This window comes from Glandiceps talaboti, chromosome 16 (genome assembly GCF_964340395.1).
Source record: "Glandiceps talaboti chromosome 16, keGlaTala1.1, whole genome shotgun sequence".
In the NCBI taxonomy this organism is placed as follows: Eukaryota; Metazoa; Hemichordata; class Enteropneusta; family Spengelidae; genus Glandiceps; species Glandiceps talaboti.
The window spans coordinates 17550968-17563132 of record NC_135564.1 but is presented as its reverse complement, the minus strand read 5'-3'; the positions used below and the strand labels follow the sequence as shown (position 1 = coordinate 17563132).

Here is a 12165-nt window from a genome sequence, read left to right as displayed (position 1 = left end):
GACATGATTCACTCTCTCGACATGTGATTATTTACCTAATATTCTCGCCAAACGTTTCTTTCGAACTAAAAGCTGCTTTGCACATTTATAAATGATCAAGTGTGCACCAAATTATACCTAGCTTGGACTCCATGCCAACACCCTGGAATTATTATTTCCATTAGCTACCTGTAAATGCAGTTCATGCAATGTTTTTGCTAAAGTTGGGGAACACTAATAACAGAAAGGTGAAAGGTAAAACTTGCAGATTAACACACAAATTGAAAAATGTTGGTGGGAGATTGAAGTACAGAGACTAAAGAACTCAGGTAAGAAGCTACCTGCTTTGCACAAACACTGTCATAACAGCATGCTACATGTACATAGATCCTATAGGCAGTCATTTGTAATCTCACTGCAAAACGTACAAGGAAGTGAGTTATATTCAACCTTACTTTTGGTCTAGGTCATCAATATAATGACCTCTTTGCAGTTCATTACCCCGGTGAACAGATGTGACAAGCTGTGCTTTTAAGCATGACATACAATGTGTATACCATGATTCCAAGTACAACTAAGGGGGTATATTCTCTATTCACAGTGTCTATTTATCTATGTGTCTATAAACCTGAAACTTTACATTCACACTCACACTCACAACAAGGTATTCCACATGCTGCAACATAGATTCTTAGGTACATGAAGTGTGCTTAGTTGTTTCACACTTTTCAATGGAGACAATAAATGAATAAATTATTACATGTAAATATACAATTTGTTTTTGATATGGGCAGTAAATAGGTAAAATCTACCTGCACTCCCTACAGTTTCCCAACCAAAGTGCACAATATGGAATTCTAAACAATGTCACCTGACAGCTCCCCCCCCCCCCCATCTGTTACCAGGATTCCAAAACATTCACAAATTATGTTATATACAAAATTCAATAACAGTCAACAAGGTCATATTTTGCAAAAAGACTGTGGTGGCACTGGTACTGCAGTATCAGTATGGATAACATTAACACCCCCCCCCCCCCCCCCCCATATGCTATAACCAGGGTTTCACAACCTAAGTCATTGGCAAAAACAGTGATGTAAACAAAATTCAATAATACTCCACACAAGGTCATAATTTTGCACACACAAAAAGACTACTGTGGCACTGCAGTACTGTATCTGCTAGGGTATCAATAACAACTGGTATGAACCTAGGATAGAGGCATGCAGGGGGGAGTCACGAGTGACCTACAATAGTGGCAATTAATATACACTTCATGCTCTACTGATTTTAAACATGTAATACCTAATTGCACAACACTGAGCTCAAACAAAGAAGACATGTCTTATTTAACTTAGACATGCAAATACCTAAAATATGCATCTATGAATAAAGTGGATACCCTCCATGTAAATGGACTGTTCATCTATAGCATTCATTAACTTAGTTACTGCACAGACACACCTATCCACATTCTTCCATAAACTATTATCACTGTGATGGCTATAGTATGATGCAATGGTATATGTAAGAACATTGAAATGAGCTATGAACCTTGAACCTAAGAACCTTGGAACTTGTTGTGTGGAACAAGTTTCACTTTCAGCATTTACCAACTTACAACATATACCCATTAAATTACATGTTTCAAACTTTCAAAGTGCTCAATTTTGTAAAGAAAAGGATACTCAGCCAGCAATAAGTACAATACAAAACCATCATACTAGTAAAATCGTCTCATCTATTACCGATAGGTTATCTAGGAAGACCATTAGACCTTCTCAACTCTCGTATATCATGGAGCATCATGAAACCATAGACGTTGGAGAAAGACAATATCTAGCAGTGTTCTCCCTGTTATAGAGAAAGCACAGTGCACACACCATCCTTGCCATCTAGGATGTATGTGTATATGTGTTAAAATAAACAGTCACAGTTTCTTATAATGTTGAAGACATGCATATCATATGCTGACCACTGTGCAAACCAATCTGCAAATTACCATGTTATTTATATGTAAATTAAGATGTAAATTACATGCCATCCTTGCAATCTATCCTGGAGAGAACACTGTCCAGTACATATTTCCTGGGGAGAACACTGTCCAGTACATGTTTACCTAGTATGGCACTCTGTATTACCACACTGTTAGTAGACCACTTCAAAGTCTATCAACCGTTTACTATCTCATCACGATATTTTACTTCACTAAATCTTCTTCTATGTCAATCTTAGACCTAAGACTAATGGAAAAAAACATTCCAACATACAAGTGTGGGCATTAAAACCTACAAAATACTTCAACATAGGATCAGGCTGGCATGCTCAAAAAAAGTGACAAACTGACTTTTGATACCCTCTCTGAGATGAAAAATTGAGTGACTACAATCATCAATAACGGTAAAAGGTAATTATGAAAAGTACTTTCACGTGATTAATTTAACCCTTTCACCACCGATTCCCGCTACTGCGGGAACGTGCAAGCGCTCAGGGGAACAAAGTGAGTCGTAATTTTGTTGCTTTTCAAGGTAATCTCAATATTCTGGTTACTGAAGAATACTTTACCATTACTTGAAATTGACTGAACACAAACCAGGTATTATCGGAGTTATAACTTATAAACACTTAGCTGATGTAATTCATTTATACATGTAAGAATGTTGAGGAAGTCCCTACTGTGCGACCAATTTTTCTAACAACAGAAGGTAATCGTACATAATGTCATACAAGACATGCACTGACATTAGCATTATTCTAAAGTAGTTAAATTAGGTTTTATGCAAGTATTTTCATTTGAATAAAAAGTTTATAAACTCACTTTAAGAAGTCAGATGTAGTTTACTGCTAATACTGGTAAATTTTATTTTCAGCTATGAAGCTAAAATCTACCTTGAAATATATGTTACAATTATAACTGAAATCATAATCAAATATAAATACATGATTATTAAAAGTCTTTCACATTTTTCAAATCATTTTTGATATTATATCACAAATAGCAACAATTATTTTATTTCTTTACATAGCATGATATTTGTATTTCTTTTAATTCACTTTTAACTTCATTACAACTCCACTTTCACTCAAAGATTCTATACTATTTCCTTCTCACAGTCACTTGCAAACAGAAACTCGTTTGTTCTAGGTCTTTCCACTGGATGTTTTTATCAACACAAAATTGACAGCAAAAAAATGACTAAAAGAAATTCCAAATGAAATTAAATATTGATTAGAGAATTAGATGTTTAGATAAATTTGACATTTACGATGTCATTTTTTTTTCTTTGAAGAGTATGATAACTCAGACAGTACACATAAAGCAAAAATATAAAAAAAGAAATTCCAGATGAAATTAAATATACTAATATTCATTTGATGTCATCTGTCTGAGGGTAAATTTGACATTTACGATGTCATTTTTTAAACTGAAGAGTCTGGCAGTATTTATCTTTACATGCATATATTCATGATGATAACAAATATTAAAATTTAAACATCATTTCTTTATTCATCTCACTACCTCCAATACATTGTATAAACTGAGAAAGCACATATGGCGACATAACAACAAACAATGGACACAGTACAAATATACAGATACAGTATAGAATATTGGCATGTTTGAAAAATTACAATTTGACAGGCTGGCTGAGTGATGAGTTTGGGTGCACTGGATGTACAGAATAGATTCAAGTGTATCAATATCAAGACTACATGTACACCACTGCAATACAGCAATTGCAAATTTCACTATGCATAAAGTCAACAGGAATAATTGTAAACAGAAGTGTGGTATTGAACTTTCGGCTAACATTATTTTGATGTGTTTCACATACAGACAGACAGTGAGATCTGCAACTGGTTATAACCAACTAGCAAACCGACCATCTTGAATAGTGCACTATGGGTAATAAAGTATCATTCCATCAATAAATACAGTTAATAGTCAATCACTGCAGTAAACAAATTGTAACAGTAAATATCTAGTCTTGATTACTCAAACCCCTGTGAGAAGGATATCCTTCGAAGCTTTTCCATCAGTCCAGATTAGGAATTACCATGACTACAAATAATCCCATAATCCCTTGCAACTGAGCATGCTCAGATTAGATTGCAAATTGGCTCTTGAAAATACACTGTACGTATATCCTTGAAAATTAATGAATACGATAACACACAACATGAATTTGAAAGTATAGTGATACCTATATAGTGATAGCCATAGTTAATCAGTCAAGTACTTTTAGTCAAGTGATTTTGAAAAAAGTAAGTATTGTACAAAAAGTGATTTCTCTTTAGAATTCACTCAGTACTTGAGGACAATATACTGTGATGATGAATTGAATTTATTGTAATGTCTCATGCTGTGTGTTTGTTGTGGCTAACCAGTTGATATAATTTTACGGAAATTTCCATGATGTCTGTTTATAGCAAGGTTTCCATCATAGTCATAGTGTATAGCCATGGATAAACAGACTGATTCTGTCTGGATACTATATCTCTGGGTACACACTAATTTTTGTATAGACCTGTGGTTCCATTGTATCATTTTTTGCAACAATGGAGATTTACAAAATAATATTTATTTCTTTATGCAAATTTCATGTGCAACCCCCCCCCCCCCCTTCATTATCAGAGCAATGTAAATGTACCATAAATTAGATATAACATGCCGATTATTTGTACTATGTACCTTTTGTTGGGCTAATTTTATGTTATCCCCAGCGTCCATCCACACCCCATCTCCATTATCAAAACATAGGCAAATTTCTTGTGTTTCCACCTCACTATTTTACAAAATATCTAAGACATACAAATATACCACATGTACATATTCAAATGAGAATCATGCAAGATTTTAACTTTTTGACATTAGAATTCCAAAACCTTTGGAAAAGCCATAAAATCAGTGTTGGACTGAATATAAACAAACCTATTCTTCAGTCTGGGATTGAAAAGTTACATTAAAATACAGTTGTATGACCTATATTTAGACATATAAACAGATTTCAATAAACCAATGCCAAACATACCATATCTTAAAACAGCATCCTGTCAACACAATAGGGGTGTGAAACTGCATGATCCTCATAAAACACCATTAGCTCTCATTGCAGGAACAATAAAAAAAACACTTTTCTCCAGAGTTGTTTTTATACCAAATGAAGAATCACTCTTCAAATGCAAGTATCCAAAACAACACCGGTGTAAATAGCCCCAAAATCAGGGGTTTAAATCACCACACTCTATACACTTCAAAGACCTCATCTACTGAGATGTATCTATACAATATCATTATCACTATGCTTACAATAAGATGAGACATGAGATAACTATGCAATCAGGTGATCTGTTGTTATTCATACCGGTTGAAGGTACAAACACTACCCAATCACTCTTGTTCTAAAACAACACCATGTGTAATAGCTCCAAAATGGCACATATCACAACACACTATCCCAATTCAAAGAAGTGATCTACTCAAACAACCATTTCTGGATCATTTTTTCACTTCATCACTCTATTTTTCTCTAAGACAAGATATCAGATAGCTATGTGATCAGGTGATCTGTTGTTATTCATAGACAAGGTGAAACACCCAAGGTACATACATTATAACTGCATGACTCACCAATGGTAGAACATTCTCCTGACCGCAAGCAAATGACAAGTAACAGTCTCTCCATGAGTCATGAACATCTTGTGTTGACATCACACTACAAGACCGGCTACAAGCTACAAATGTAGCTACCAGATTACAGGTTATCAGCAGTTTTGCCATATCCCATCATATCCTACAGAGTCCATGGCAACAGCATCATCAGTTTTCTAGGTATTCATTTCTATCTAAAGCTGGATCATACACTACAGTAGCAATGTTTAACTCTTGACATTTACTTATCTATCGTTTGAGGCATTTTACAGTTCAACATGCTATAATTCCAACTGGGAAGAATACAGAAGTCGGCTGACTGTCACGTAAAAAATAGATTACACATTTGTCTTAAAGCTAGAAAGGTATGGTTAGGTTGTGTTGAGTTAATTAGGCTCCCAAGTATAACCCTGATTTGTATGATCTACAATGAGTAGACACTAATCTGACATGTGTCCTTCCCAATATGTTATTACAGTATCTTGTGACAGTCTGAAATAGCTATAACTATGACATAACTGAGCAAAAGAAGAAACAGAGAAGACATGACGCAAGTCTTTAAAATTGTTAGTAACACTGATGCATTGAAAACAGCTAAATTTTAGATACCAGGACATCAAAATCAACAAGAGGACATCATCACAAATTATATAGATATGTAAAACCATACTGAGCCTTAGTGTATGGTCTATGGTAAAACTATAGAAGCATGTTTTCACCAACAGAGTCGTTGACCAATGAATGGAACAAACTACCTAGTCTAGTCCCTATGTGGTATTGTTACGGTTTAGACACCATGCTGGCATCCAGACTACAAACTAACTGCCAATGTCATATCATCAACATCTGTAAACCACATTTAAGAACAATTATGATAACTAGACAAAGAACCAGAGGGATCGATGCTTAGAATCGAAAGGATTACTAGTCCCGTCAATCAAGCTGATCTGAACTGAACTGATCTGAACTGTGAATGAGCTCTGTCTAATAACAAACACATCAGTTTGTTGTGAAATAGTTCCAGATTTGTGCCTGTTCTGCACTGAATCAACGAGATTGAACATGAACACATTTTAGCACTTAATCATGACTAAAATGTTCAAATTATCAACTCATTGAAAAGTAAACAAATTTAGAGTACTGAACTACAGTATATTTTTAGTCACTTTCTTGCAAGAACAGTATGTAATCACAAAATGTTTGATCTATATTTCATTCAAATGCATCACAAACGACAGACACTTTGAAATCAGTATTAACCACCTGTCTCCCCTTTACTTCCACATGTGTGGGTAACACCTACTTGTATAGACCTATTGTATACAGTAGTATGCTGCACATGTTTGCAAATATTTTGCTGACTGTTGTCTGTGATACCAAGTCTTATGTAATAGTGCATGATGCAATGTGTGTAGGGGTAACTACAATAGCATCTTTACTGTAAAGACACCTTTGAAGACAACTGAATTTCTGCAAATTTTTCTGGCCCTATGTCAGCATGTAGAGACATGACTACATCCATGCTACTGAATATTAAGTACATACATCCATGTATATATCCACGTATTTATTTTTCAAAAGAAAAAAATAGAATTGCTGTAAATGAGATTGGAATTTCACATCATCTTATTAGGGTGAGATTTGGATTTAAAAAATCTCAGTAGTTTTTATGACATTGATTAATTCTACAGAAGCTACGCAATGATGTCTGCTAAAATACTGACAAATAATATAACCTGGAGCTCTACACCTACACATGTGTTGACATTTAACATTTTACATGTAACACAGACCATAGACAGTGTCTATGCACAGACTATTGACTTGTAGGTGGTTTAAAAAGAAATGTAGGCTGTAATTAAAATATTAAATGTCATGTGGAACATCATATACCTATATATAAAGTGATTTCATTTGTAATACACCCCTGACAATGCTGATGAGGTGTCAGCAAAAATTTGGGATTTATTCCCAAGAAATGTTTGATTCTGTGTGTCGGTAGAAATTTTAATTTGATACCATGAACCCAGAGTCCATGAACATTTATTCTTGAGATTGCATTTATATATAATTGTTTAAGAAGATTGCAGGTATATGTCTATATGTGTAAATGTATTTCATCATTTTATTTACTTATACTTTTATTGAGAAGTTTTCAGGAATACTTTTAGAGAAAACTTCAATCTTAAATTTCCTAGTGATTTGCACTTACTGTAAGCACTTCAGTTATTTCTTCATAGGAATCACATAGGAAGAGTTTGTAAAATTTTCATTAATTGCTTTGTGTATTCTTGTTCAAAATTGAAATCAGTAAGTCAGTTGAGTGTTCACAGATAGAATGTGAGTCAGTTGAGTCTTCACAGATAGAATGTGAATGAATAACAAAATCACCAACATGTGACATTTACATGTTTACGTTACACTGCAATTCCACTTGAAATTCATCCCTGTCACTGTTTCACTAAAATCAAATCCCACTGAAAGTACTTAGACTGAATAAGAATTGTTTTAATCTTATCATCTATAAAATAAAATGTGAACTGACTACACAGCGCTGACTATACAGCGGGACTCTAAATTGAAAACTAAATACCTTAAAAATTCATGTGTTTCACAGTTTCCACAGACAAACAAATTAGATGTCTACAGACAGACATACACTTACGGTGACATAATCTAAGTGAATAGCAGTTAACAATACTGCCTCTAAATATAACCAATGTCTATCCTACAGAGCTCACGCTTTCATCAGAATACTAATATCTTTATAAAAATTATGACACACACACACGACTACTCAAAATATACTCTATGTATACCTAATGAGTATAACCAAATATCAATTTCTATTTCATACAAGTTACTCTAATGTGTTTATAATCTTGGCTCCAAGATTCTTGCCTCCATTATCCATATGCAGACAAGGTACGTGTAGATGGGCAATATGTATCTTGGAGCCGAGATTGAAGGTCCTGCAAATTCCCAGGATCAGTGTATCCTCTAAGCCAATTTGATGTGCCACTGACGCAGACACAATTTCTAGTGATGCACCAAAATTTTATTATGTGGTGACTCACAAGAAATGCCAGTTTTTCTTATTTTGACTCACAACAACAAAATTTGGCTATCATTAGAGGGCACACTGCCTGGGATACAACTCTCAGAACTTGATCCCAATACTTCTTTCAATACAAAGTATTTAGGTCCATCAATTGTAATATTTGACCTTTCTACTGCTCTCTTTCCATTGTTTGTTCACTGTGTAGGTTATCAACTCTATTTCTGTATATTTTCTCATATCGCAATCATCTACTATTTTCTCAAATTTTTACATACAGAACCTTGTCACTATGATTTGGAGACAATTTATAATAAAACCCTGATTTTACAAATATTTTCTGGTTAAATCATGAAAACAATAACAGTAATTTACTTCTTTTTGACACATTTTTTTTTTTGAGAATCACAGAACCAATGACATAAGTACATATTGTTGTGATGTACAGTAACCAGAAAATAAATCTTGTATTTTCTTTCCAAATGCATACAACTTGGCTTGTGCGTGATCACAATGAGTAACATGTTTTCCTACCAAAAACATGTAGCTGAAAGGAAGACCAGAACAGTCAAGAACAAGGCATCAATTGAATATATTCACAAAGCATCTTACCGAGACATCAAGTGGGGGTGGTTTTTCCTTCTTTTTCATAGAAGCAGCCTTTTTCCTTTTTTCTCTTTCATCACTACTTTCTGCTTTGAAGAAATACAATAGCATTTAGATGACAGCATCAGCTTACAATGTATACACAGCGACTGCTGTCTATAAGTACTCATTTACTTACACAATGGGGTGTATTGTAATCTATAAATTATAAATTATAACAAATTTATAATTAAGAGCTTCACAGCTAACAGGTCTAAGTAATTTGATTAATTCTATGCATCATATATAACACAGACAATGTGTACTGAGTTGAACAAATATAGGCTTCAAAACTGCATCTATAACTTTGTAATATACAACATCGTAAATTGGCCATTGTGAAAATGAAATATTAATATGAAATTATTATTATATATATATAAGTGATATACAGATTATAATTTTAGATGCATGGCGTCTAGAAGTCATGCTTTATTGAATACCTACTGCATACACGTCAAAAGGAAATTTGTAATGTGTTTCTCTGGGCATGGCATTTTTTTTCTGCGAACAGAACACGGAAATAACGATCCCTTTTCAAATTTAGATCGAGAAATATTTATAAATCTAGCGTTTATGTTATGACTCTATGAGTGGTTTTACTTTTCAAACGGCTGTTTCGCTTGTAATACGACTTGTTTGTCACGAAACTACACCCGATCTTATATATTCAATATCGCTGAAAACACGAGTTGTCGGGTAACATAATAGGCGTAAATTATCACGTGTGAGCAAAACGGGATGTGACAGTGTCCCATATTCATTCACTTTTTTTCAGACTACGTTCTGCTATACACAGTGACACGGGATGATACTTCAGACGAGTGAACGTGACTGATGAAAATTATCGGCAACGTAAAATTGTGAATAAATGAAAATTCAAATATTACAGAACTACATCGATTGTAAGATCATTTAAATAGAATGGGAAATAGTGAACTCACCTAGTAAATCACTGTTGCTGTAAGGGTCGTTTGAAGTAATTGTAATTGCAGCTCCTGCCGCTGCCGCTGCAGCCGCCGCCATCTTGCGTTTCCTATTTGAAACTCCACCTCAAGCGTACCGCATAATATATGCAGAAATTACGATTTCCTGGGTCAAAATTTTATCGATTTTGATAGTTGTAGAACCGAGTACAATATATATCTGCCTGGGTTAAATTTACACCTAAAAGTGAATATTTTCCTTGCTAAACATGGGAATTATTCCTCAACTGAAGAATTTGGGGAATGCCTAGACTATTGACAACAGACGCATTGTGGGTAATAATCAACGTCATCTCGGCCCTTGACCTTTGTAAAGGTCGTTTGACCCGAAATTTCTAACTGATAAAAATGAGAGGGCGTTTTAAATGAAAATGTTTAATATTTTATATAATTTCTCTAAATTGTGGAATTGTTTATTCCTATACAGTAGTACTTTAATACTTGACTTTTTTACGCCGCTAGTAGTTGGAGGATTCGTTACATGTATAAGCTTATATAAATTGTTTGTCCGAGTTTTTTCACTTCAGAGTAAGTTTAGGCATACTTTTATTAGCTTTTCTGGCCATAGTCATGATGATGGAGGTAGTGTGGATCCATGAGTGTAGATACAAACGTAGACTTCATGTACATGCATAACGGATAAAAAGGATATTAATTTAAACATTTCAAATAAAGTTCTACAACAGTTACCCTTACTTAGGGATTGGTCAGTTTCTCGAACGGGGGTGGGGGTGGGGGGTTGTATCACCTAGCCAACAAAAAGTCTTAACAAATACAGGATGACCCCTATCATTTAAAAAACAACAACAAATAAACAGTATGACCCTTTCAGATCTTTGGCATTACATGTAAATCATCGTGAATTAGAGAGTATATCGACCGTTTGACCCTGTTTCAAAGCATTGAAAGTGCTGTCATTCCACTTTATGCTATAGAGTGAGGATATCGAGCTGTCATTGTCCATTCACGGATGAATCATTCAACTGTTATGAATTTGTAATTACTGTGTTTTGGTTCAGACATGACGTTGTTTCTAAAGGTCATCCAAAACCCGGTTAGAGAAATGAATCTCTTTTATTACAATAGCTCATCACGTGGGTGTCAAGACAATGGGTACTAAACTTTAACTTGAATGACATCTCTAGACATACGATAATTCTAGTACCTATTGTCTTGACACTCTGAGATGTGAACTATTGTACTAGTAATAACAGATATTCATTTCTCTAACTAGGTGTTTGGTGACATGTATAAACAGTGTCATGTCTGAATCCAAACACAGTACTTACAAATTCATAACACAACTAACTGAAAGTACAAAGGGTTGTCATTCCACTGTTTGATTGTAAATGCCATGACTTGTTTTCTGTCATTCGGGTTGTCATTCGTTTTTGGGGTCACCCCAGTTTTGATGCTACTTTGCAAGGCACCACTATAATACAGGCCTAGGGCCTATTAGCAACTTATCTGGTTGAAGCTTTTTTTAATAGTTTAATAGCATTCAATTATGAAGCACCAAAAGGTCGGTACATCTGATAGGGAGTGGATCAGATGGATTCTCCCTTTTTGGTGAGTTTCCATTGGTAGAGGCAGATAGAGATTTTTATATGAAAGAGTCTTTAAAAACCCCATTATGGCATTTAGGTACCAACGTCGTACAGCAAAATCAACATGACATGTACAGTAACTGTAATGGTAGGTAATACATGTATATATGTACCATGTATTTAATAAAGTAATGGGGACAACAAAAAATACCACAGTTCAGACACAGCAATGTCGTTGTAGGAAATGAATTTTCTTCCACCATTTTTTTCCTCCTCCCCTTAACATTTTAAAAACAG

General features: G+C 34.5%; 1 protein-coding gene across 1 annotated transcript in view; it reads right to left on the bottom strand.

Moving 5' to 3' along the window:
• Positions 1-10576, bottom strand: part of LOC144447833 (phosphatidylinositol 4-phosphate 5-kinase type-1 alpha-like) — a 79941-nt gene extending 69365 nt beyond the window's left edge. The window contains exons 1-2 of the mRNA XM_078137941.1: positions 10280-10576; positions 9303-9382 (exon numbers count right to left, since the gene is read on the bottom strand). Of these exons, the coding sequence (XP_077994067.1) occupies positions 9303-9382; positions 10280-10361 (162 nt within the window). The 5' untranslated portion in view covers positions 10362-10576. The remainder of the gene's footprint in view (positions 1-9302; positions 9383-10279) is intronic.
• Positions 10577-12165: the final 1589 nt, after the last annotated feature.